This window comes from Tauraco erythrolophus, chromosome 15, assembly GCF_009769465.1.
Source record: "Tauraco erythrolophus isolate bTauEry1 chromosome 15, bTauEry1.pri, whole genome shotgun sequence".
NCBI classification, from domain to species: domain Eukaryota; kingdom Metazoa; phylum Chordata; class Aves; order Musophagiformes; family Musophagidae; genus Tauraco; species Tauraco erythrolophus.
The window spans coordinates 1,630,190-1,655,961 of record NC_141479.1 but is presented as its reverse complement, the minus strand read 5'-3'; the positions used below and the strand labels follow the sequence as shown (position 1 = coordinate 1,655,961).

Here is a 25,772-nt window from a genome sequence, read left to right as displayed (position 1 = left end):
CCCCTGGGGCTGAGTGTGGTTGAACCTCGAGCCTCACTGGAGGTGTGCCCTACTTTTGGGGTGCCCCAGGACCTCCTTCCACCTTTGGATGTTCCCCATCCCTGTCCTTATTCCCCTCTGAGCTCCATTTTGGGCCCCATCTAGGTGCAGGCCGAAGCTTCGCTTTGCCTTGAGGGACAGAGGTTGCCCAGAGAAGCTGTGCCTGCCCCATCCCTGGAAGAGTTCAAGGCCAGTCTGGATGAGGCTTTGGGCAACCTGGAGCAGCGGAAGGTGTCCCTGCCCATGGCAGGGGGGTTGGAACTAGATGATCTTTGAGGTCCGTTCCAACTGGAACCATTCCATGATTCTATGATTCTATGACAGCTGCAGTCACACCACGTTCCCCCGAACCTCCCTCCTCCAGAAGGGGCTGCGTCCGTGGCTGCTTTCCCCTTCCCCAGGGACACCCCGGCAGCTGGACACGCCGGCCAGGGAATTCCAAAACTGGCCTTCGCGGGGCCGGAGGACGGCGGTGCTTTTGCAACGAGACGCAGCACCCCCCATCGACCCCCGAGCTTGTTTTATTGACCCGATGGACTTTGCTTCCCAGCGGCTCCGATCCTTTCCGCACGCGCGCCGCGCCGCTCGGGCCGAGCTCCGGCCCGCGCCTCCGGCAGTCGTCATTCATTTCTTGCCAGCAAGAAAACAAAGGGATAATAAATAGGGAGCTTATTTGTGGGGGGGGCCCAGGGGACGGCCCCGGGTCACGCACAGCCGCGGGCAACGCTGCGCCTGGCCCCGGCCACGGGGGACGGCGGGGGGGCTGCGGGCAGGCAAGCGGTCACCCCACGGCCACCGCGGGCAGGAGGGCCTGGCCCTGGGCGCTGTGGGGCTGGGGGGGCACCGCCGTGGCAGGGAGGGGTGGGGGGGATATAGCAATCTCTATTTAATTACATTAAAATAGACTATTTAAAAAAATTATTTCTAGTTGTTAAAAAAAAGGGTGTTACGGCCCGTCCAGCACCGGTGGTGGAGCTGCCCTGGGGGTTTGGGGATGGGCCGGCCAGTGTGGGGACGGACCCCAGTCCGTGTCACCCCCCCAGCAGCCCTGTCCTGGGGAGGGGGGGTCTGTCGCAGCAGGTGGGTGGGTGCAAGCGGGGTGGCCACCACAGGTGACAAAGTGGGGGCACTGTGGTCCCCGCCGGCCCCACGGCCACTGCTCCATGGGGCACAGGTGGGATCACAGGTCGGGATGAGAGCGGGCACCCTCTCGGCCCCCGCAGCAGGGCCAGACCCTCATCCCAGGGCACCTAAATGACATGGCAGCAGTTGAACTGCCCCAGGGAGAGGAGGCTCTCCTTGGAGCCCGGCCGGATTTTGAAGGCCAGGGCTTTCTCGCAGAGCGGGAACTGCAGGAGCCTGTCCCGCAGGCTGCCGCCCTTGCTCTTGCCCGGGTCCAGCTTGATCACGCTCTCCGCGCCCCCCTCGGTGCCCCCTGGGCCCGAGCTCTCCACCGACTGCCGGGCCGGGCTGGCGGGTGACCCGGGGCCTGGGGACTTGCCCGCAGGGCCCGGGAGGGTGGTGGGGGTCGTCTCTGCCCCCCGGGCCTGGGGCACCCCAGCAGAGCCGCTCTGGGGTGACGGGGTGGCTCCCCTTTCCCCAGAGGGCTCTGCTGAGGAGCCCCCGAGCTCCCCGTCCTCCTCCCTCCTAGGGCACTCGGCTCCGTTCCCCCGTGTTCCCGGGGCACCCCGGCCCCCACTGGCTCCCTTCCCAGCCCGGGCTGCCCCCGGGCACCCACCCCAACCCCCCAGCTCGGCCCCGAGCCCCCACACCTCCCCACGGCCGGGTGGGCGGCAGGCACGCAGGAAGGCTCGCATCTGCTCCTGGTTCAGTGAGCTGCTCTTTCTCTCCATGGTGCTGGGCCTCCCCTCCTCTTCGTCGTCCTCCTCCTCTTCCTCCTCGCAGATCTGCTGCAGGGCTGGGGTGCTCTTGGTGATGGCAGTGTCAACGGCGGGGACCTTCAGCAGGGTCCGGGGGGGCTGCCGGCCGCTGATGTCCCCTCCAGTGGGCAGGGGGATCAGCCGGGGGCCCGTGGTGAGGCCGCCTGGCACCTCTGTGAAGGGCAAGAGGCCACCGGCACTGCCCACGGGGCTGAACGTGTCCGATAAGTTGGTCCTGGGAAAGGGGAGGGATGGAGGTGTCAGTACTCCGCCGGGCATCGTGAGGGCTGCAGTTAGGAAGGGGATGGGGCACCCGGGTTGGTGTGGGGGGAACGTGGGATGGGGGCAGCAGAGGGGCTCACCTGCTCTGCACCTCCTTGGCCAGGTTGTAGACGAGGCTGAGGCGGTGGCCCTGCTTCTCCTGCTTCTCCCGCAGCATCCTCTCCGCCAGCAGGAAATACGTGGCCGTGATGTGGTTGTAGCGGTCGGCCTCCAACGCCCTGCGTGCGACCGAGGGACCCACGTCAGCACATGAGGGATGTGCTTGGAGAGACCCCCCCTCCACCCCAGAGCCCTTCCCGAGGGCTCCCACCTCCGCATCCCGCCCCGTCACTCACTCCTGGATGGTGTCCCGATCGGCGATGTTGCCGCACGTCATGGCCTGGAGGATGATTTCGTGCTCCTCCTGGGACACGCGCTTGTGGGAGGTGAGGGGCAGCAGGCAGCGGCTGGCGGGGGACGGGTCCACCCCCTGCAGCCACGCGTGGCCCTCGATCTGCTCCAGGGACGCTCGCTGCTTTGGGTCCCGCTGCAGCATCCTGGAGATGAGACTGATGGGGCAAGGGGTGACGCCGCGCTCCTGGAGCGGCACGCGAGCCCCAAACTCTACCCCACTTTCCCACCTCAGCTCCCGGGGATCCCCCTGGGAATGGAGCACCCACCCCTGGGGGCAGCAAGTCAGGGTGCGGGGGAATGGTGGGGTGGGCAGAGGTGCTTACTCAGCGCACTGTGCCGAGACGTGCGGGGGGACGGTGTAGCGGCAGTCCATGATCATGGTGAGGGTCTCGCTGTCGTTGGCCTCCTGGAAGGGCGGGTGGCCACAAACCAGCATGTAGAGGATGACCCCCAGGCTCCAGATGTCTGCAAGAAGCAGCAGCAGTTCAGGTTGTGCCCACCATGGCCCAGGACAGAGCCCTGACCCCAGAGGGGGCCTCCCCACCAGCCCCCAGTGCTGATCCATCAGAGACCAGTGCTCACTGGGATGCTCCTTGCTCCTGCCCCACGGATGGGGGGACCACAGCCCCACCAAGGTGGAGAAGGACCTTCCCCATCCCCACATCCAAGCAGGTCTCGAGGGGCTTCACCAAAGCAGTTGAGGTGTCATCTCCTTCCCCAGGAGGGGACGCAGAGGCCAGGCCCAAGCTCTGTCCCCACTGGTCACCCACTCACGGCACCGTTTCATGTTATTACTCAGCTTCCCAGTTCCCAACCAGACCCCACCACCCACATCCCAGCACTGGCCTGTGCCAGAGGGGACACCACGGTGACAGGATGGGGCACGCAGCACCAATCCGGGCTCCCCACCAGCCCACAGCTGCGTGGGCACCAGCCGGAGCAGGATGGCAGCCCTGCCCTGCCCTGGGGACAGGGACAGGGACAGCGGCACCTCCACCTGCTCCTCCTGGAGCACGGAACCGCTCCGCAAAAGCGCTTTTTTTGGATGCTGAGCACGCCCCAGGGCTCTCCGTTAATACCTTCAGTTCTTAAGTCAAGTGCCTGCATTTGAAAATTTCCCATCTCTGCCGGTTTTCTCCCTTCATTTCCCTTTGCAGAGCCACCAGCTTGTTTTTCCATCGTCTCCACAAGCCATCCCTGTTTCCAACTCCGGAGCTGCCTTTCCCTGAGCCGACGCTGGGCTTTTTCCTTTAAGGGCTCGTGGTTTTGTTTTGCTAAATCCTGCTGCCCCAAATTCCAGCGGAACTGGCTCGGGTCCCACTTCCCTCCCACATCCCCTCTGTCCCAGCAGAGCCTCTGGGTTCCCCCCCGCCCAGCTCCCCGGCCCCCCAACACCCTGGCCAGGGCAGGAAGGGTGCTGGGAGCCACAGAGAGGAAGCGGTTTCCAGGGCGGGGACGGCACAAAAGACACTTTCGGAGCTCCTCCGCCCAAACGCCAGCATCCCGAGCAGGTTTCCTTCCGGCATCACCCCCCCAAATAACCACTAGCGCCGGCTTGCCGGTGGCTGCGACCTCACGCCGCTCCTCCCGAGCCCCGGCGGATGCCACGCCAGGCTCACAGCCCGCCCAGGCTTTTTCCCCTCTCTGGCATGAATCCATCCGCAGGATCTCGGCGGGTGCAGGGATGGTCTCCACAGGGAGAACCACCCTGTGCCAGGGCAGGGCTGGGCAGCCGAGCACCCAAGGGACAGGATTCCTCCCTGCGGGGACAGCAGTGGCACCAGGCCATGGGTGCTCCCAGCAGAAGGGGCCAAAAGTGAGGTGGTACTCGGCCAGCAGGACCACATTCCAGGGGCAGGGGACATGCTGGAGACACCTCCCCAGGGCGAACACCAGCTGCTGCTGCCCCCCACCACCCTTACCAACAGCCGGGGCATCGTACTCATCCCCAAGCAGGATCTCAGGCGCTGAGTAGGCCAGCGAGCCGCAGCTGGTGGTGAGCATCTTGCCAGGTTGGAAGCGGTTGCTGAAGCCAAAGTCGGTGAGCTTGACCAGCCCCTGCTCCTGGAAGAAGACCACGTTCTCGGGCTTGAGGTCACGGTGCACCACGTGCAGCTTGTGGCAGTAGGAGATGGCGTGGACGATCTGGGCGAAGTAGTGCTTGGCCCGCGGCTCGGCCAACCCGCCCTCGTGCCGCATGATGTGGTCGAACATGTCCCCGCCGTCGCCCAGCTCCAGGATGAGGTAGAGCTTGGCGTGGGTGTCGATGACCTCGTAGAGGCGCACCACGTTGGGGTGCTGGACCAGCTTCATGCAGCGCACCTCCTGCAGGAGCTGCCCCGCCGCCTCCCCCGCCAGCTTGCTCTTGTCGATCACCTTGACGGCCACCCGCTGCCCGGTGAAGACATGCCTTGCCAGCTTCACCACCGCAAAGTGGCCCTTGCCCAGCGTGCGCTCCAGGTCGTACAGCCCCGCGATCTTCCCCTCGCCGCAGCCCTGCGCCCCGGCCATGCTGGCGGCGTCAGGCAGGGACGGGCATCAGGCACTGTTGGAGGGGGAGCTGCTGAGCGATGTGGGGTAGGGGATGGGGCACCCCCAAATACCAGGCCCCCCAGCACCCTGGGAACTGGAATCCCCAGGACATCAGAGTCCCCAGCCCCCTGGGCACCCCCAACACTCCACCTCCAGACCCCAGCACCTTGGGCACCCCATATCGCCAACCTCTGGGTCTCCAGCATCCTGGGTACCCCGATACCTTCACCTCCACTCCCCAGCACCCTGGGCACTTCCATACCCCATCTCCACTCTCCAGTACCCCAAGGCATCCTGATACCCCCACCTCCAGGTGTCCAGCACCGCAGCACCCTGGGCACCCCAATACACCCACCTCCAGTCCCTCATCATCCTGGGCACCCCCATACCCTATCTCCAGACCCCACCACCTTGGGTACCCCAATATCTCTGCCTCCAGGTCTCCAGCACCCCAAGTATCCCAGTACCCTCCACTCCCCAGCATCTTAGGCACCTCATTATCCCTACCTCCAATCCCCATCACCCTGGGCTCCCCCATACCCCACCTCCAGGTCCCCATGACCCCAGCACTCTGGGTACCCCGATACCCTCACCTCGACTCCCCAGCACCCTGGTCACCCCCATACCCCTTCCTCCCAGTCTCCAGCACGTTGGTCACCCTATACCCCACCTCCAGGTCCCCAGCACCCTGGTCACCCCCATACCCCACTTCCAGCTCCCCAGCACCCTCGGCACCCCCATATCACCAACTTCCAGGTCTCCAGCACCCTGGGTACCCCAATACCCTCACCCCCACTCCCCAGCACCCTGGTCGCTCCCACGTCCCACCTCCAGTCCCCACCACCCCAGCCCCCTGGGCACTCCCATACCCCACCCCCAGCCCCCCGGGCACCCCCCAGGCCCCGCTGCCCCCGGGGTGCGCCCCGGCGGAGCCGCTCTCACCGGGACGGCGGGGCTGCGGCCGCCGGGGCTGCGGCTGCCCGGTTGCGCCCGCCCCGCTGACGTCAGGGCGGCTCCGGGCTCGCGCCTTAAAGGGCCCCGTCCGCCGGGGCTGAGGCCGGGGCGATGCTCATCGCACCTCCCGGGGCGGAGGCCCCGAGGCCGGCTCGTTAGTGCCCGTTTGGGGCAGAGGGGACTCGGTGGGCGTGAGCGGTAACGAGGGCCGGTAACGAGCTAATCGAGCCGCCTGCCTGGTGGGCCGCTGCCAGGAAGAGCCCCCGGCCCCCTTGGCATCCCCCTTGGCATCCCTCATGGCATCCGACGGTCCAGCCGTGGGACAGGCTCCCACCCCGCTGCCCTCCTGCCCAGGGCACCCACTGACGGGCATCTCTGCTGACCCGCTCCATCGCCCACTCCCACCCGCTGACGGGCATCTCTGCCAACCCGCTCCATCGCCCACTCCCACCCTCCCTCGGGGCCAGGAGCGTGGAGCTGGAGGCTCAGCCCTGGTGCCCAGTCCCCCCCGCCGTGAGCCCTGTTTTCCTGGAAGCGGCCCGGCGAGCGGCCGGCCGCCTCATTTAGCTCGTTACTGGCCACGGGGATGCGCACGAGGCAGACGTGGCTCCGGCGGATTAAAAAGCTCTCACCGTGGCCTCCCTCGTTACCGCTAATGCCTTCCCAGAAATCCTCCGCCTGCGGATCCGAAGGCTCCAAACAGGCCCTAATGAGCCGGGCCGGGAGCCCCGCTTCGGGGGCTGGCGTCAGCCAGGGCAGCACGGATCGCGGGCCCGATCCCCCTGGGGCTGGGCATGGAGAGGAGTCGGGAGGATCAAGCTGCCCAGTGGTTTCTGCCACAGGAATGGGGCTGGATGGGGCACTGAGCACCCGCTCAGGCTTCGGGAATGGGAATGGGAATGGGACTGGGAACGGGAACAGGGGGGCTGCCAGACCCACCTCTGACCCAGGAGGAGTCACCATCCAGGCACGTGGGGTGCAGGAGGCAGCTGGGTGCTGTGCAGGGGGGTCCTGGCTGAGTGCGGAAGGTTTCCCTTGTGTCTTATCCCCCCGTTTCCCTGCAGGGCTGCAGCCGCCCAAGGACACGGGCGTTTCGGAAAGGAGCCCAGCCGAGCTGCTGCCCTAGGGTAGGCAGGCTGCGGGCAGCTGGAGGAAGATGCTGGCAGGGAGGCAGAAGAGGTGGCAGCCCTGGGGCCGCTGGGTGCCTGGGTAACCAGCCGCCCCATGTGTGCATCTGGGGGTTCGGGTGGAAAAGTGATTTCTTTCTGGCTTCTGGCACCGGGATTTCTGGCATAACAGCTCTCGGATCTGCTGCTGCCAGTACAGGAGGGCACTGTGGAGGCCCTGTGGGCAGCATCTCCCACCACAGCCTCTTTTGGCTGCCCCTCCATCCCTGGCTGCTCTCCAGTAGAGAAAGTCCCGGGCGTGCTGGGGTCGGGTCCTTCTCCCGATGGGTGCTGGGTGCTGCAGGGCCGCCTGTTGTACACGTGCCAACGCTGCTTTGAAGCCCTCTGTTGAAACAGCAGGAACAGGCACGTGGTGCACTGGGATGGGATGCTGCAGCTGGAATGCACGTCTCCTGCAGCCCTGGCTGGTGAGAGGCTGGCAGAGATGCCGCCTCCATCAGTGCCCAGTGCCGTGAGTGCGGGGCTGGTGCTGCGTGGGGCTGGCTGCAGCTCCCTTTGGGTTTTGGAGTGCCCCTCAAAGGGCTTGGCACCAAGAAGCTCAAGGAGCCGTGTGTGATGGCTGTGAAAGCCAGCAGCAGGGCTGGGGAGAAGGGTGCCGCCAGTTCCTTCCTTCCCCTGGCAGAGTCAAGCCCGGAACGCACAAGGGAGCTCCTCTGAGAGCTCCCGGCTCTGGGGAGCTGCAGGTTTTCCAAAGGATAAAATGAGAGATGCCGTGAACGCAGGTGGGAAACTGGAGAACCTGCAAATGGCGAGTGGTCAGGAGTGGAGGACTTCTCTGGGCTATGGCTGGATGCCAGCCAGGAGCTATGGGTGGGCAACCTTCCCTTTGAAAACTGGCAGAGAGCTCAGTGCGCCTTGGGAGAAGAGCCTGCAGCCCTGGTGTTTCTCTAGGACGAGTCCTCAGGCTCCAGCCCTGGCATCACTCAGGCACGGCTGGAAAGGGAAGCGGCCTGGAAGAGCGGTGGGGATCGCACCCAAGAAATTTGGGAGTTTGGGGCCAGTGGGCACCTGTTCCTCCCTGCAGCCGTGCAGGGCGCAGAGCAGGAGTCCTCCTTCCCTCCCTCCTACTGCCTCTCTGCCCAGACAAAGCCCAGTTTCCGGAGAAGCCCACCTACCTGGTCGTTAGCAGAGTCATGTGGCTGCAGCACTTAATTAATAAAAAGCCAATATAAATCCCAGTAAGGCTGTGGGGAGGAGGACATCGAGGCGGAGAGCAGCAGCGGCGCTCCCAGCAAGCTCGGTGGAGCAGCGAGCGGCAAGCCCCCTCTCCGCTCAGAGAGGTCAGTGCTTACAGCGGGAAGGGGCTTGGGGGTGTTTGGGGCGCGATGCTTACGGCCGTGGGGCTCCCTATGGCTCCATGGTTTCTCCCAGCAAAGAGCTGGATGGTTTTGCGGGAACGGGGAGGTGAGGAGTGGCTGGAACAGCTCTGGGCTGCCGGAGCCCCAAGGCTGCTGAAGCAGCAGGCGCTGGGTTTCACTGGCAGCGACTGGGGGTCCCCCTCCCGGCCTCTTTTCCTTGGCTCCCTAGAAATTCTCCTGCTTTTTACGGCTTTCTGGTCCCTAAACCCCACAGCCTGACCCTGCAGCATCTGCTCTCCCCCAGCTCAGCTCACCCAGTCCTTCCCCCAGCTGTGCCCAGCATGGTCCTCCTCCCCAATGAGCCACCCCAGCCCAGCCTCACCCTCTTCCCAGCATTATGGCTTCACCTTCACCTTCCTCCCTTCTGTTGGATCCTCCTCACGAGCAGGGAGCGGGGAGCAAGCCCTGCACCGAGGGTAGGTGAAAACCCTGGGCTGGGCCAAGTCGGAGGACATCTCCTGATGATGGTGTCTGTCCCAGGCCGGAGGGCTTTGTATCCCAACGCTTCCCACACAGAAGCCGCCTGGCTGAGTGTCAGTGGGTTTTTCAGGTAACTGTGTGGCACGGAGCGGCTGGAGCCGCCTGCGAAGGTCTTGGCCCTCGTCTTGGCCCTCAGCTTGGCCCCAGCTGCAACATGCAGGAGGTCTCTCATGTTTCAACCACGTAATGTTGCTCCTGCCCATTCCCTGGGCTTCCGCCCGCGGCGTTGTGAAGCTGTCTGTAAGGCTGGGTGTGGAAACATGGCACAAGGGCTGGAGAGCAGGAGGAGAAAGCAGGCTGGGCGACGGAGGCGTTACAGAGGAGCTGGGCAAGAAGCAGGGAGGTGCTGGGCCAGGAGTCGTGCTGCCCTTGGCACTGCCGTGGAAAAAGGCACGGGATGAAGCTGCTGGTGGGCTGCCTCTGCAATGGTGCTTGGCGACCTCGTGAGATCCCAGTGCTGGCCGTGGTCTGCAAGGTCCTGTCACACACTCAAGCAGCTTCTGGTCTTTAAAACCAGCGAGCACGGAGCCTGGCAGGAGCAGTGCCAGATGTTCTGGCCGCAGCCTGCACACGTGCCGGCGGTGAATGCGTGGCACTGTGACGGTCTGGCGGCGGCCAAAGGCTGTGCTTGGGATGGGGAGATCCCGAACCGCTGGAAAAAAGGTCAAGCCTCAGTCCATCCTCTGCTGCTAAGCCCCCTCCGTGGTGAGATCATGAACATGCCCGCATGTGGGGTGCCCCACAGCACCACAGCACGTGCGTTAGCTCTGGAGGGTCCATGTGAAGCTCTCAAGTGTGTGGCAGCCCGAGAAAAGCTCTTGAGTCCAAGAGAGCAAACAGCCTGGCACGGTGGCTGTGCTGGCAGACTGTCCCTCGCCGATGTGGCACTGCTGGCAGGGTGGAGGCGGGGGCCAGACCAGGCTGCCAGCGGGTGGGCTGACGCTGGCTGGGACCCCTCTGCACAGGTTGTCCCCCAGGACCATGCTGAACGTGCTGCTGCTGTGCTGTGGGCTGCTGCAGGGCATCCAGGCCATCCTCACCGCCGACCTCAGCCGCGGCCACCTGCAGAAGGTGAGCGGTGGGCTGGAGGGGGTGGACAGAGCCCGCTACTCCAGCCTGCTGCGGAAAGCCAAGGAGGCGTCTGGAGAGCCGGCGGGTGAGTCCTGCGGTCCCCCATCCTCCCGCTGCCCCCCACCAGCTGCTCGCTGGCATGCCCGTGGCCTCCAAAATAAAAGTGGGGACCCTGCACCTGGGGTCAGATGCAGGGGATCCCCTCAAAGCAGCGCAGCTTCTCATAGAATCATAGAATCATGGAATGGTTTTGGTTGGAAGGGACCTCAAAGATCACACCTTCCACTATACCAGGTTGCTCAAAGCCTCATCCAACCTAGGATGAACACTTCCAGGGATGAGGCATCCGCAGCTTCTCTAGGCAACCTGTTCCAGTGCCCACCACCCTCAGAGGGAAGAATTTCTTCCTTAGATCTCATGGAAATCTCCCCTCTTTCAGTTTAAAGCCATTGCCCCGTGTCCTGTCACTACACTCCCTTGTCCAAAGCCCCTCTCCAGCTTTCTTGCAGCCCCTGTAGGTACCTGCAGGCTGCTGGAAGGTCTCCCCAGAGCCTTCTCTTCTCCAGGCTGAACAGCCCCAACTCTCTCAGCCTGTCTCCATAGCAGAGGTGCTCCAGCCCTCGCATCATCTTCTCCCACCACTGTGAGAGCAGCCGTCTCCTCCTGCTGCCCTGGCAGCCATGGGGAACAGGAGGCTTTTTTTTGGGGGGGACACACCACCATGGGGAGCAGAATCAGAGCTGACCCCCCAGCAGCCTCTCTGTATCTCACAGGAGCTCTCCCCAGGCTGGGGTTCGAGCAGATGGCTCTGGAGGTGCAAGAAGCCGATGGTGACCTTGTGCAGAGAGGCAGCGTGTTGGAACCACAGGTAACACTCCCGGAGCTTTTGTACAGGCACCCCAAAGAGCGGGGTGGCCTCTGGCCACAGCAGCCTTCTCCGTGCCCCCAGGGCCAGGGGTGGTTTGGGGCAAACATCCCATGTGGTGCTGCCTGGGAAGGGAGCATCCGCTCATGCTTACTGGGCAGCAGCCAGGGCTGGGACAAGTTGCCCAGAGCTGCAAGGGGGTCTGGCACTTAAAGGAGGGTGGCCCAAGCCTGCACTCCTGTGTCCAGTCAAACAATTAACCTCAAGGCAGCTGAGGAAGCCTCTGCAGAGCAGAAGCTTGCCAGGCAGTGCTGCGTCTTGCCTGGCTGAGACCCCTGTGCCTCCATTTGGGCAGAAGGCATGGCACCCTTCGCTAAAGTTGGGGCTGTGCTTCAAAAGAAATGTGTGCATAAAGGCCTTGAGACATGGTGGAAGAGGCAGCGATGCCCATCAAGAGCCCACGGGGCTCAGCGGTGACTTCCAACAGACAACGCCTGGAGCTGAGTATGACACAGCTCCCCACTGTTGACAGTGACAGGTTTCAGCAGCCACCCTTGGCTCTCTTCCACACAGTTCTTTATTGCTGGCCTGGGGGGTCCAGCACCGACCCTTCTCATCTTCCTCCTCCTCCTCCTCTGTCTGGCAGGCACCGTCCACAGAACTGCAAGCTGCGGGCCGAGAAGAGCGCTCCCCCCGCCGCTGCGTCCGTCTCCTGGAGTCCTGCCTTGGGCATCAGGTCCCCTGCTGCGACCCCTGCGCCACCTGCTACTGCCGCTTCTTCAACGCTTTTTGCTACTGCAGGAAAATTGGCACCAGCTTCCCCTGCGGCAAGAACTAGCGCCTGTGCCACAGGGCTGCCTGCTCCTTGCCCACGCGTGCCGCTGCCTCCTCTTGCAGCTCTAATAAACCAGCCGTTAGCAAAAGCCATTGCTGAGTGGGGATGGTTCAATGTGTCCGCTTGGGATCTCAGGGGAGAGGGGCAGCAGCGAGGTGCTGGTAACCTACACCCAGGTGGGCACCGTGTCCACACAGCCAAGAGTCCAGGGCACCTCCATGTCAAACAAAATGAGGATTTTTTTTTTTCCCAGAGCAGCTCCTACAGGTCCCTTCCTGGCTAGATGAGCGGTCTCTCAGCAGGAGGGGTGCCTCAGGAGGCAACATTTTAGCTGTGCTGGGAGCCTTACTTGTGTCCTTCTTGTGACAGTATCGCTCATGGCGGCCCAGGGTGCTGTCAGCTCCAAGGAATCACTGTCCAAGGGGGTAACCGCAGTATGGACACAGCCAGCGCAGTCCAGGACTAACCCATATCCCGTAGAATCATGGAATGGTTTGGGTCGGAAGGGACCTCAAAGATCATCTAGTTTCTACCCCCTTGCCATGGGCAGGGACACCCTCCACTACACCAGGTTGCCCAAAGCCTCATCCAACCTGGCCTTGAACACTTCCAGGGATGGGGCAGCCACAGCTTCTCTGGGCAACCTGTGCCAGTGCCTCACCACCCTCTGAGTGAAAAATGCGGCACTGGGGAAGCCGGGAGCCGCGGGGACGGCGGTGCCGGGACCACGCAGGGGGAGCAGCGGCCGCAATCGCGGCCGCTGCTCCCCCTGCGTGGTCCCGGCACCGCCGTCCCCGCCGCCATCCCGCTCGCCTCCTCCATCTCCTCAGAGGCGCTTCCCGCCCTCGCACTGCCTGCCGGGAAGGAGGCGGGGAGACGTCTGCACGCAGCATCACGTGAGCGCGCCGGCGCCGGGTCACGTGGGGCGCCGGCGGGGCGGGGAGGGCAGTAGTTCGCCCGTCTCCGTCGCTCGGCGCCATGTCGTCTTTCCCGGAGCTGTATTTTAACGTGGATAACGGTTACCTGGAAGGGTTGGTGCGCGGTTTTAAGGCGGGGGTGCTCCGGCAAGGTGACTACGTGAACCTGGTGCAGTGTGAGAGCCTGGAGGGTGAGTGGCGGCGCGGCTCTGAGACACCCTCCCCCCCCCCCCCCCCCCCCCCCCAAAACCCGACTGAGGGGAAGGCCCAGCCGGTGGGCTGAGGAGAAAGCCCGGCTGGTGTGAGGGTGGAGGGCCGGGGACAGGCGAGGGGCTGCGCGGCGGTGGGGAAAAGAGCCGACATTGGCGTTTTGGAGGCGCTGTCCCCTTTTCACCCCTTGGTCTTTACCCCCCCGCGGCTGCTCGCTCTGAGCTCAGCTGACTCAGTTTCCCGGTCAGCCCGGCCGTGTGATTGCAACAGCCGGTAGGATTTAAGGAAGCTCGAGCTCCCAGTGCTTTCTTGAGGCGGCTGCGTAGCCGCGGTGCGTGTCCTGGGGTTGTCAGGAGCCTGGCGGGTTTGTCAGGCTTTGCTGGTGAGACTGGTGTGGTGCTTTCGCTTCCTAAATGGCAGGCGGCGCAGGGAACCTCTTTAAGGCCAGAAGTAAGATCACTGGAGGAATTTGACTTAATCCCTGATACCACGATCGGTTTTTGAGGAGATGGGGTCATCTAGGAAAGTACCTGCTGTTACTGAAAGATTGCCAGTGGAAAAATTCTGGTGCAGATCTAAGTAAGTTCACTGATGAATCACCCTTTGCCTGTAAGCTTTTGAGGCTAGTTCTGACTTTCAGCCATTGTCTCTTCTCTAGATCAGTGCGTACAAACCCAGAGAGCTGTGAGGGTTTTGCTCTGTGATACTTGTTACCTGCGGTCAGCTTATCGTCTTAATTACTCAGTGCTAAACTGTTCCACTGTATCAGCGACCTGCTTAACAGTTTTCACTCACTGGTGTCCAGAACCTGCCTCACAAATCACAAAGATCAAAACCAGATTTCTATTGAAACAGGCTGGAAACATACATATCCAGAAATATTGATTGTTTTGGTCAATGGGACTATAATTATTAAATTGTTCTTTCTTCCAAAAATTCTAGTTAAGCATCGGCTTTCTCTCGACGATCATTGCTGAGTGATTGAAATCAATATTGACTATCTGAGGGATCCTTGGCCAGCTGAACCCTGTGTGCGAGTTACCTGGAGCTGCTCACGCAAATGTTAAACAACAGAGTGTGGTGATGTGTCTCAGTCTCTACATTAAAAATACCCAGGATATTTTTACTTAGAAGCTCCTTTTCAGCCAGACTTTTTTGCAGCTCTTTGCTTGCAGCAGTCTCTGTCGTTCTTGCTATGGGCCTGAGAGAGGGTGGTGGGAGGTATTCCTGCCCTCTTGCTCGTCAGAAGTCTCAGCGTGCCCTAAACTATCCCTTTATCACCTTCCCTGCAGATAACTTCCTCTTTGGAGTCTTTCTGCATTTATAGCTTCTCTTTTTCCTCCCTTCCTTCCCTTCTGAACCGAGTTGTGTAACCTTAGCTCTCCCTTGGAGCCGTGTTTTCTGCATTTGGAATGAGTCAGTTTGGAGTTCTCATGTGTTTGTCTTGGTATCGTTACTGTCCTGTTGCTGACAGCTCTCTGGTGGCGGCGGCTGCTGCTGCTGCTGTGCTCCATGTCAAGCTTCATTCAGAGCCTGAAATCTGTTCCAAGTTCACTGACAATCTCATTCCTCCTCCGCTTGGCTTTCTGTGCCCGTCTAGTGTGCGCTTGTAGAAGGATTTTCCTTCAAAGGAATCTTGCGCTCGATCAGTTACATAGGTTTGTGGTCAGACCACTTCTTTCCTCTCTCCCTTTAGTTCTGATTTTCCTGTTTCAGTACCTGTTTTCTATGCTCCACAGACTTCTAATGTGCGTTCTTTCTCTTCCAGGTGCTTGTCTGTGTTAAATTCAGACAGTGGCTAGCTTATTGGCAGCCAAAATAAGTACTTAGGCATAAAATACTCATACATTCCTCTCTACTGTTTGTTTTGTCTGTGCTGTTGCCTCTTGCATGTGAGCCTGGCTCTACAGTTAGTCCCAGTCCTGGAGCAAACGATTGCCTTGGCTGTGGAGGAATCCTGAAGGATCAAGGCTGTTCTGGGGCTGGCCCTGGGAATCGGGTGTCTGGCTGATCAGTGGTACTGACATTACTCGGAGGATGTTGTGCTTCCAGGTCTGAAACGCTGCTCCCTCTTGTGTGCTTGGATCGGTCTGGAAGCACAAACGAATTGACTTCTGCTTCAGGACTCGGACTGACAGCTTACTGCTGCTGGAAGGAGGAGATTGTCCTTTTCTGTGTGATCCTCTGTCGTCTCTGGTCGCAAAGTAAGCCGATTTAAGCTCACACTTCTTGATGAGTCAGAAGTAGGGAGCTAAATAGGCTCTCTGTGGTCAGGCAGGCTCCTGAGCTGGCTGTAAAAAGGAGCAGGAAAACATGACCAGGATTGAGGGGAGGGTGTGAGAGCTGTTTTGGTTTAAGCTTTCTCTTGAAACCCTTGGCAATTAATCCCTTCTTTCAGCTCCCAGAGTCCTGGTGCTTTGGTCGTTTCCCAGCCAGAGGTCCTTGTGTGCTGTACACCTGTGCTGGATATCTCTTGGAACCTGCTTGGCTCTGTTGTAGGCAATTCCTGCTTCTGACACAAGGTGTCAGTGAAGGACTCGGAGCTGCTTTCCTCTGCTTCGGTAGTGGAGCATGGATGTGGAATCTGTCTTGGGTAACCAAGCTTGTGAGTCACCCGCATTTATGCTGTCAAAAGGATGGCGAGCTGTCTCCAGCCCCTAAAAGCCATAGTAGCCTGTTAGAGGTCTGGTGTCATCTCTGGAGAATAAAAAGCTGTTGAGGCAGTTGGATGGCGGTGCTGCTTTTAAGAAGCAGAATTCAATCTGGGACTGGAATGTAGGTTATCAGCAGGCTTTCTGTTGGTCTGCAGTGCTCCGTACTGCAAAAAGTGTGTGGAGCCTGGGAAGAGCAGAAAAACATCTTTAGAAACAGGAATTTCTTTCCTTTCAAGTCAGTATTCCTGAGTCTCCTATTGCTCATCTTCATCTTGATTCCACAGGAACGGTGTAGGAGACTGATTTCTTTCTGACCTGCCAATATGACAGAGGTGGTTGGTATGGTGAAATCCAGCAGCAGGACATGTCACCTCCTAGTTGGGTAATGAGGCTGTGAAACAGTCAGCTGAGAAGTGGCAGGTAGTTGGCTCAAGCCTGTTAGTGTGGACCTCTGTTGGGAGAGACTGCAGAAGCCACGTGTCCCCAGCACCACCTCCTCGCTGTGGGTACTACTGCTTCTGTCCGTGCAGTCGGCTCAGCTGGGGACCTGCACACCTTATGGGAATAGTGATGTTCATGTGGAGGGATGGGATCTGTCCTGGCTTTGGCTTAAGCTCTGTGTGGAACTTGTGGCGTGCCCCTACGGGGGTCTGTCATGTTTTATTTGTGCATCTCAGCCTGCTGTGGACTTGTCCTGTGAAAACTCTTGGCTTTTCAGTCCTTGTAACCCTGGGGTAGCGGTGTCCTGTCACAGCTTGGGGAAGTGCAGAGTAATCATCTGAGCCCCAGAGACGTATTTGGGAGGTGAAGGGTGGCTAAGAGAAGCAAACACCTGTGATTCCTTTAGAAAGAAAGAATTTCCAAGACTGTGGTGCTCTTTCACCTCCTCACTTTGATCCACAGGCCTGCATTTCCAGGACGCGTGCGAATCAACAGTGAAGTTGGAGAGCTGGAAGCAAGTAGGTCACGCTTGTCCTAGACACTCTGGCTGCATGCCAGCTGGAGGGCACGGTGTTCTGCCTGAATGGTACCTTCACACATGCCGGAGCCTCGTTTTCTGTCAAATTAAGCTGTGGCAATACATATTGAGCACCAGACTCTTGATACAGGGCTGGATGGTGCGGAATAAACCATGACTGGACAGGTTGGTTGGCTGGTTTTCAGTGTTCGAAGAGTATTTCCAGGGTTGCTCTGTGTAGCCCTTACTGCCCAGAAGGCGAGTGCTGCTTTCAGTCTTCTCAGGAGTGGATTGCCAAAGGCTCGGTGTCCTAAATGCCTCTTCAGCATAAAGACATCCGCTTCTCTCCCGCTCTCTCCTCTTCCTTCTTTTTCTCCATGCACGGGAGAGATGATGACATATATTGAAGTGTGCTGAGCACGGGATCGAGCCGCTGAAGGGTGAAGAGTGTCTGTCTTCCCGTTGTCTGACCACAGGACAGCTAGACCCACTGCAGCAAAGGCCAGCCTGAGCAGAGCTGGGGGCTCTTGCCTCCAACAAAAGGATGTTGGGGAGTGTCTTCTGTGCACCAGGCTTCCGCTGGGTGCAGCGGGTGCTTTTGTTTTCATAGTCCCAAGGATCATTTTTTCTCCCCCAGAGGCTGCTTTTGCTTTATGGTGTTACATACTGAGTGTTCACCATGTCTCCTTTCGCTGAGAGAAAAGCAGGAGAGGCCGTGCTACCCTTCTCTCTTCCATTTTATCACTGTGATCCTGGAGTTTGGGCCCCAAAAGCTGGACTTCTCTTTCAGTTTAACCGTGGGGGCAGTATGTCTCTCATGTAAAGAAGTTGCATTGCTACCAGAGCTACAGACTACCTCCAAGAGTGCTTTTGGCACCCTGGCCCATGGTGAGGCTCATGGTGTTCTCCTGGGTGGGGGGGGAATGGGTTAGATCCTTTCTTATGCAGCTCCTTTGCTGTACAGCCAAGCAAGGAGAGGCCACTTGATGGTCCTGAAGCGTGGCTGTGCTTAGATCCGTCTTGAACTCTGAGAATGGTTCAGTCCGAACTCGGCGGGTGTAGAAGCCAAGCCATCATGTGGTAGGGACCTTTCAAAAGCACCGTGACAATGCTCCCTGTCTCTTGATGTCTAGGAGCCCTTTGTGAAAAGCTGACCCTTACTTGCTGGGACTGTGCAGGAGGACTGGCCCTGTCCCCAAGAGCTGTCCTGTTAAAACAAGCTCAAGGAAAACGTTACTTATTGGAAGAAAGATGGCACTTCCATGGCCTGCTAAATCATGGTGGCAAACAAACACTGTGGTCTCTGGCTTCCTGCAGGGTTCAGCAGAGGCTCTTTGCTGTTTGTCCTGGCCTCCTTTACTGGGCAGAGACCTGCTTCATAGTTTCTCCTAGCTAAACTTCAAGCAGCAGCTGAGGTCAGCTCCTCAGCCCCGGTGCAGCTTCAGCCCTTGTTTGGGTCCTGCCCCTCGTTAGAAGATGATGGTGTCTGGGTTTCCTGGCAAGTGTTAGGAACACTTTTGTCTTGTTTTTTCCTCTGCTGTTGGCTCCTGCAGTGTGAGGCTGCTTTCTACCCTGTTTCTCTTAGCTTTGGAATGATTTGTTGCCTCTGTCTTAAACTGCTGAGCTAGGTGCTGGGCCAACGTCCTGTTGGTGTGCTGGACCTCTGAGGTTACAGCCCTGGCTTAGTGCAGTCTGTTTTTTGGAGAGGAAAGTAAGGGGAGTAGGGGTGAAGCTTACTGGAGACGCAGGCAGACTAGGAGGGGGTACCTCGCCGGTTGGGAGGGTGCTCCAAAGGAAACAAGACCTGGTGTATTGGGTTTGATGCTCTGAGGGGCGCTAGTTCAACCACAGGAAGGGCTGGGCTAGAAACACAGGCTAAGGACATCTCTAAACACAGAGGTGAAAGAGCTAAAGGTGGGATGCTGGTGGGGAGAGGGCCAGAGAAGACTCTTCTCTTGTGTCCGGTTGTGACCCAGAGGAATTTGCTGCCTGGCAGCAGAGGAAAGGTGGCACATCGCTGCTGGTGGTGTGCAGCTGCAGAAAAGGTCTTAAATTCTGCGGGGAATGAAGGGCCTCTGGGTGCTTTTTCGGTGAGATTTCGGAGAATCAGCTTCGGGAGCGTCTTAGGTGGCTATAAACAGACTGAACAGACAGCAACAAGGTAAATGGTAAGAACTGCAGTCTTCTGAAGGGAGACGTGGGCCACGTATCTGATCTGCAGACTGCTGTGTAATCCCTCAATTGCTTTACTGCTTCAGGCCTGGGAGATGGCACACGATATTTTAGTTTTTACAGATGCAGCGATGGCCCCGGCTGCTTTGGAGTGAGATGTCAGGGTTACAGCAAATAATTGTGTGAAAACATCAGTTCAGCTTGGAAGTTGCGAAAGCTAATTCTGTACCTGAGAAGACAAATCTGGCCTTGCCTGGAAGTGCTTGAAACTTTAACTTGATTTGAAGCTCCGCAGTGCGTTTACGGGAGGCTGGTGAAGAAGGAAGGGGTGGAAGTGTGAACTGGTGGGGCCACGGGTTGCTCTGAGTAGGGCTTACAGGATGGGCTTTGACGACTGACAGATGCCTGAAAGGCTGAGTGATGACTCGATTCCTTGTTATCACAAAGCAGACTTGCAGGAGAGGATAGTAGAATCACTGTGGATCTGAAGACCCTCAAGAAAACGTTGGCTGAAACGTTGAGGTGTGGTGTCGGCAGTGTGTCGAATTAAGCTTCGGTTGTGTTCATGCCTCGTGTGCGTTAAAACCAGAGGGCCTGATCCGAGCGCTGAAAGGAAGTGACTGCGAGTGCGTGGCACGGCAATCTGGGGCACTGCCCTTCTCGAACGCTCAGCAGAAAGAGGCTGTCCTTCTGACAGGCTCTTGCGTTCTTGCACGAGGCAGCGTTGTGGGAGCTGTGACCTGGCCGTAATTTCCTAGCTTTTTGCAGAGGAGGAGGGAGAACAAAAGCGTTGCGATAACTCAAGCGCTCCCTTGCCAAATGCTGGTTCAGTCTGCTTCTTAAAGTGCGTGAACTGCTTGGAAAAATTCCAAAACAGGCAAACGTCACCTCTCGGAAGTGATCGCTGGGTCGAGGTCGTGTGATGCTGGTCGTCAGCACGTGGAGGAGCTCGTCGGGAGCAGCTGGGCAAGAGGCATGGCAGAAGACTTGCAGCCAGTGTCTCATTGACATGCAGCGTGTGGGATCTCTGGCAGCCGCCCCTGCTGCCAGAGGCCAACTCCAGCTCGGTCTGAGTTAGGAAATAGGAACTTGAGCTTCTGGAGAGCTTGGGGCTTGCTCAGCAGTGGGTCCACTTAGTCACCGTGCTACTGGGACAGCTCTTCTGGCCGGGGGTTCGTGAAACCATGGGATTAGTCTCTTCCTAACTGAGAAGCCTCACACATGAATGGTCCTGCTAAAAACTCCCAAACTCTCTTGGCTGAGGCTTGGTGACTGGCCCGGTGGCTGGAGGAGGACAGACTCGTGTCAGGCACTGGTGCGCTGTAGGATGCATTGAGTCAGGGTTTATAAATCCAGTCCAAGTTTTGAAAAGTATGTTCTGTTCTGTCTGCTTGGATGCTAAGAGATTGAGTGGAGTTTAGTTCCTGCAGTTTGTGGCTGGCCTACCCTGTAAAAATAATTCCGAGTGTTATATAAACATGACTCTTATTTCGGTTGCAACATAATGTTGTGCTTGCTCTTGTGCTGGGGAGTTGGGGGGGCAGTCCCCTCATCGAGCAGGACAAAACGCTCTGGCCCAGCAGCTCATGGGAGCTTGCTCAGAGCTGTTGAGGGAGAGGCTAGAAGGCACAGCGTGCAGCTTGTGTGGCTCTGGTCTCACTGCCATGCAGCTCTGACTTCCTGGAAGTGGATGGTACGGCAAACTCTACTTTTTGTGTCATTGGATCTCCACCATCAAGTGACCCGATAGCAAAGCAGCTTCTTCCAGCCTCAAAAGGAAGAGCGAGGTTGTGGGTCGTGGTGACACCAAAGGAACTGATGGTTTTGCTGTAGCAGGGTTGGAGTTGAGGAAACAAGCTGAAAGCTTTGGAAGTTTCCCTCCTGAAGTAAGGATGTGGTAGGATGTGCAATAGCTGCTTCCTCTCCAAGCTGTTGTATAGCTGTAAAACAACATCACGTGCCTTTTTGGGCAGGCTTGGTTTTCGTTAGAGAACTGCAAGTAGGTGGTGTAAAAGTGTATCTGCTGCAGTCCCCGGTGCCTTGCCTTGCAGTCTGGTTTTGTGGGTGCGATACTCTTACCAAACCCTTTCTCTTATGTTCACTGAGCAGCTGCTGAATTTTGCTCCGTGCTTTCTCCAGCCGCTGCTAAAAGCAAGCTGGTAAAGCCCTGATCTGACAGTGGAACTTAATTTCCATTTGGAATCCAAAGCTCATGATCCAAGAGCTTTCAAAAGAGGGCCTGAAACTCATTAAGCCGTAATTTCGGTAGATTTCCCCTCTGTAAGTGTGTCTTAGCTTTCAAAAATCAAGCAATGGCAAAACAGATGGGTGAGAACTTTGCATGCAGGGTGCTGCCTGTGAGCTGGGCTTTTTACAGGGTTTAGGTTTTTTTTTTAATTTACCATCAGTAACAATCCTGTGCAGGCTGCATGGAGTGAGGGGCATTGTGTGTTTTGGCATGATCCGGTGTTTGACAAGGGTCACGTTGAAAATTCCACTGTCTTGAGTTACCTGCACCATGTTTTCCCATCTCAACAGTGTGAGGGTAAATTCATCACGTTTTGGTAGAATAAACCACAGCTGGGTAGCTGCAGCATAGTCTGGGGAGCAGAGCTTCTGCTTTGCTTCAGCCATGATGCGTGTTGTTGGGCAAGCAGGTCTCTTCACTGCATCTAGGATTCCTTACAAAGAGGAAGAGTACCACCAAACTCTTCTGTAAACCACTGAAAAACGTGACAGAAACTGAGTGCTATTTAAATGTCTGGCCCTTTTTCTCCCCTGTTTAAACACCATCTGTTTCCTGTGAGACTTAGTGGTAACGTCTTCATAGCTAAAAAGTGCTGGGTCAAAAAAACTCTTTGCTTGACTCCCTTGGCAATGCCCAGAAGAGTTCAAGTCAGCTTGAAAGCCGTTTGACCCTTCCACCCCTCAGGCTGAGGACAGCGTCACGCTGTACAGTACAAGCTTACTTTGGAGCCCGATGCGGAGGGTGCTCTCCAGCTTCTGGATGTGATGTCAAAAGTTCATACTCCTCAAGGAGTTTGATCCTAGGCCGAGTCCTTGCTCTGACGTCCGTGCTGTGGATGCTCGAGCCATAATGCTGAGGACTTGAGCAGTTCAGTGGACGGGAGAGGCAGCCTCAGTGCTTCTGCTTCAGAGAAACCAGGGAGAAAAGTCTTTTCTTTTCTCTGGATGGTATGTTCACATCTGCTTTGACTAAACTCTTCCTGCTACTCTCCTTTCCCCATAAAGGTCTTGAATCCCTGGGAGGGTGCTTGCCTAGCTGGCCCTCTGAGGTGAAGCCGAGGGGAGATGAACATTATGTACCAGTGCAACTAGTAGAGCTTTGAGGAGTAGGATTATATGACGTTCCTCGGTTCTGGATTCAGTTTTTCCATAGAGACACTGAAATGCTTTTGGCTTAAATAAGGCTTTTATCTTGACAGAGCTCAGCATGTTGTGGTTGTTTGTTGGCCAGGGCTGCAGCTTGGTTGGGCACCTGACCTGCAACAAGAGTAACAGAGGAAACAAAGGTTTCCTCTACTTCAAACTGGAGGAGGGGAGAGCTGCTGAGCATGTTCCTCCATCCTGGGCAGGGGTTGCCTACCATACGAGACGGGTTTAAATGGCCTTCCGCTTCACCAGCCCCTCTCTGCCTCCTAATGCCTGACTTCTCTTCACCAGTGCAAGTAGTTGGACTGACTTGGTGATGTAGTACCTAGCTGCTTTATAATTTTAAGGTTGCTTTTTGTGCCTTTTTGGCTTTGAAAGCTTCTCAGATGCCTCCACATCACTAGTACCTGAGCAAACTTGCTTGTGGGTACATATATGTTCTTAGTTGTGATTGCTTCAGAGAAGCCTGCAACCAGAGCCCTTTTGGCTAGAGGGAGTGCTTAAGTTGGTGGTGTTGTGTTGTTTTTTTTTTTCCTAGATTTCTAGCAAATAATTCCTAGAAAATCAGTAACCTTCCACCTTGATCAAGCCCAGTGGACAGCTGGCACAGGGACGTGCTGAGTAACACAGTGTCACAATTTGGCCTTTAAGATAGGGCAAGGTTAATATGGTGAAACACTGATCTATTCCTGCATTTGGGTTGTCCACAGCTAAACTGAGCACAAGTATAAGCATATGTCTTAACACATGGGTTTTGTCTAGGTGATCTTGTGGAGAAGAGGATGCCTAGAGAAGTGCCGAGCAACAGCTTTCTTGGGTCTGCTCAAAAAACCCCCAAACCCAGCACAAACTCTGTAGAGTGGAATTATTCTTTCTTTTTCAGACCTGAAACTGCACCTTCAGAGCACAGACTATGGGAACTTCCTGGCCAATGAAGCCTCCCCGCTCACCGTCTCCGTCATAGACGACAAGCTGAAGGAGAAGATGGTGGTGGAGTTTCGTCACATGAGGAACCACGCGTACGAGCCCCTAGCAAGTTTTCTGGACTTCATCACGTAAGTCCCAGCTGGTTTTGAACAGCATTTGAAATGTTGGTGTTCTTCCAGAGGTGAGGTCTCTCAGACCAGCTTTCCACGCTCAGCCCTGTAGCTGCTATGTTTTCTGCAGCTTCTTGAATGAAACTGTTTCGGTCGAATCTGGAGGTCTCAAACCAGCAACACCAGTATCACTGTGTTGTTAAAGGCTTCTGCTCCCAGGGTGTGTGTGCTTTGGTGGCACAGCTCCTTAGCTGCCTTCCATTGCAGAATTGGTTCAGTCTCTACTAGAGCTGTCATTTACCCTTGTCCTTTGTGTTAAGTGTTCCTGGGATTTTGAAAATGTGGTCCTGCTCCAAAACATACGTGTCATGCATTGCATCACAGCGGTTGCCTCCTAGTTCTGACCCACCAAGGTCGATCAGCCTTCAACTGGGCTACTGTGATCCTGCCATCCCACCCCAGCAGCTGCAGGCCTTCCTCTGACCCTGCCACAAACTGGTTTAGGGAGTTGAGCTGACCAAAAATTGAACGACTTTTCCCTTTTGAGGTTAATCTCTGACTGATTTGTTTTCCTCAGCCGGCTCAGTGGGATCCAACAAATGCCAGTACAAGGGAAAGACAGGGCTGCAGCAGCCTCGGCACGTCTCTGTCAGTGCATGAAGAAACACGGGACTTTTGTGCTTCCACAGCAGGTTGAGTTGATGTGAAAAGCTTGAAACAGCACAGTGTTCTCGCAAGGATCTTCTAGTGGTTTTGCACAGCCATCTGCTTCCCCGTGTGCTCCCGTTTTAATTGGGAGTGAAATGAAATTGCCAGCCTTGGTGAGGTACCAGTTGTGCTAGTTTGTGTCTGAAACATGGAAGTAAAATTGCCTTTTTTCCTTTCCTACGTTCCTGTAAGCTCTAGTTTGGCTTGCGGACTGCATAGCCAGTGACCTTCTCGAACCAGTAAGGAGATATCTCGTGGACAAAGTGAGCTTCTGGTTCACTCGAACATGACTTTAGCGTGCGTCTGAGAAGAAGATTGTACTCTGTTCTCCGGTAGGATAGTTAATACATCAGCATTCGTTTGTTTCGTACAGTGAGGTCAGGCTCATCGCAGGCACTCTGACAAGTGGTCTTTAATCTTGTGGTTTTGGCAGTTGTGTGTGTCTTATCTTGCTTACCACCTAGAGATTTTTTTTTAATGGTGCAGGCTGATATAGAAACGCCTTTGTGGTCGATTAAAAGATTTTAAATTTTGGCCTATCTGTGGCATCGCCTACATGTGCAAATATTGATTAAAGACCTGTCTGTGCCACATTCTTTCCCTTTCTGTGTCTGGACAGTACCACCATCGCGTTTTTCTAACACAGTGACTTGTATCTGTTATTTTCTGGGTTGCTGTGCTAAAGCTGCCTGTCTTTTAAGCCTTTCCTGTTTTCTAAGAAATAGTTTTTTCGTATGTGCCTGTCACTAAAACTCATGGAGTTTTCATATTTGACTCCAAATATGGAGCGAGACATGGCAAGTCATCAGCAAGACATTCCTAAGCCCTCATTTTGCAGCAGTACTTGCAGCATGAAGCAGTTTCGAACTCATCATCTTAGTTGTATGGAGCAATCTGTTCTATTCTCTCAAACTAACTTTCAAAACATCTCTCTGCCCGTCTTGAACTTGCCGTAAAGACATCAGTCCTGTTTGAGCCTGGCAATATTAGGTAGTTTGTCCTCTACTGATGCTTTTCTTTTGCTGCCATACAGGTTTATGGAAGTGTCTGATCTCTATGGAAGTATCATAATAATCACTAGTGGTCTCTTCTTGTAGCTTCCATCATATCTTTTTGAAGACAGTAGTCTGGACAGGACACATGAGTATCTTGCAGACTTTACAACTTTGCTGTTCCCTAGCAGCCTCACTTTGAAACCAGCGTTGGAAAAGATGCTCCGAAAGGTCTCAGGCCATGGCTGCCCTGATTACGCCCTGCATGATTTGGTCGTAAGGCTGCGAATGGCTGTGGAAATCCAGTTTCCTGTTACAGCAGTCCTGTTGACCTTTATCCAGTGTCTACATCCAGCTCAAGCTGTGTAGAAGGCCTTAAACATCTCACGTAATCTGATAGACTGGTTCTTGCCAGAATGACTTAACTTTAAAATTGGTGTTTTGCCCTTAACTTGATTTGCCTTGGATCTTGTTCCTGTCCCTGAGTTCTCTGTAACAAAACACAATTCTGTGCAGATATCTGCGTCTCTTGCCTACTGCGTAATCTCTTCTTGGATGTTTTGGTCCCATTCAGCACAGGATGTTTCTTTCTTGAGTTGTCTTCACTCTCATCTCTCTTCTTTTTTTACCCACAAGGCTTGTTTCAGTGCCACTGTCTGCAGTGCTGCCTAGAGGAAGGCAGAAGATGAAGCAGGAGAAAAGCTGTTTTCCTACATGCAGCGTCTCCATTCTCTTGTGGAGCCTTTTGTGCACGGAGTCCAAGTGTTCAGTTGCGTTTTGGTGTCGTGCTGGTGGAGGGGTCTCCTCTGGGTCTGTACTCATCACACCAGTGTGGTGTTGATGAAACAGAGAAGG

General features: G+C 56.6%; 3 protein-coding genes across 3 annotated transcripts in view; 2 read left to right on the top strand and 1 right to left on the bottom strand.

Annotated features, from left to right (window-relative positions):
* Nucleotides 1–1,289: 1,289 nt before the first annotated feature.
* LOC104382324 (SNF-related serine/threonine-protein kinase) lies at nucleotides 1,290–5,105 on the bottom strand. Its single transcript, XM_086621056.1, has 5 exons — nucleotides 4,517–5,105; nucleotides 2,918–3,059; nucleotides 2,537–2,749; nucleotides 2,282–2,419; nucleotides 1,290–2,154 (listed from the first exon to the last, which is right to left on the bottom strand). The coding sequence occupies exons 1-5, from the start codon at nucleotides 5,103–5,105 to the stop codon at nucleotides 1,290–1,292; spliced, it is 1,947 nt and encodes a 648-aa protein (XP_086477182.1).
* Nucleotides 5,106–10,086: 4,981 nt separating this feature from the next.
* AGRP (agouti related neuropeptide) lies at nucleotides 10,087–11,879 on the top strand. Its single transcript, XM_086621112.1, has 3 exons — nucleotides 10,087–10,261; nucleotides 10,950–11,044; nucleotides 11,688–11,879. Exons 1-3 carry the CDS (start codon nucleotides 10,087–10,089, stop codon nucleotides 11,877–11,879), a joined length of 462 nt encoding a protein of 153 aa, XP_086477238.1.
* A 949-nt stretch (nucleotides 11,880–12,828) lies between these two features.
* Nucleotides 12,829–25,772, top strand: part of ATP6V0D1 (ATPase H+ transporting V0 subunit d1) — a 35,904-nt gene continuing 22,960 nt past the window's right edge. Inside the window, exons 1-2 of the mRNA XM_086620873.1 lie at nucleotides 12,829–12,984; nucleotides 23,064–23,235. Coding sequence (XP_086476999.1) covers nucleotides 12,855–12,984; nucleotides 23,064–23,235 — 302 coding nt within the window. The 5' untranslated portion in view covers nucleotides 12,829–12,854. The remainder of the gene's footprint in view (nucleotides 12,985–23,063; nucleotides 23,236–25,772) is intronic.

Excerpts from the sequence above, each read along its gene's own strand:
- AGRP (XM_086621112.1), top strand. The coding sequence starts at position 10,087 with ATGCTGAACGTGCTGCTGCTGTGCTGTGGGCTGCTGCAGGGCATCCAG. Across the intron at positions 10,262-10,949 it reads GGCGTCTGGAGAGCCGGCGG|GAGCTCTCCCCAGGCTGGGG; the intron begins GTGAGTCCTGCG and ends TGTATCTCACAG. Across the intron at positions 11,045-11,687 it reads GCAGCGTGTTGGAACCACAG|GCACCGTCCACAGAACTGCA; the intron begins GTAACACTCCCG and ends TCTGTCTGGCAG.
- LOC104382324 (XM_086621056.1), bottom strand. The coding sequence starts at position 5,105 with ATGGCCGGGGCGCAGGGCTGCGGCGAGGGGAAGATCGCGGGGCTGTAC. Across the intron at positions 3,060-4,516 it reads GTACGATGCCCCGGCTGTTG|ACATCTGGAGCCTGGGGGTC; the intron begins GTAAGGGTGGTG and ends TGCTTCTTGCAG. Across the intron at positions 2,420-2,536 it reads GATCGGGACACCATCCAGGA|GGCGTTGGAGGCCGACCGCT; the intron begins GTGAGTGACGGG and ends GGTCGCACGCAG.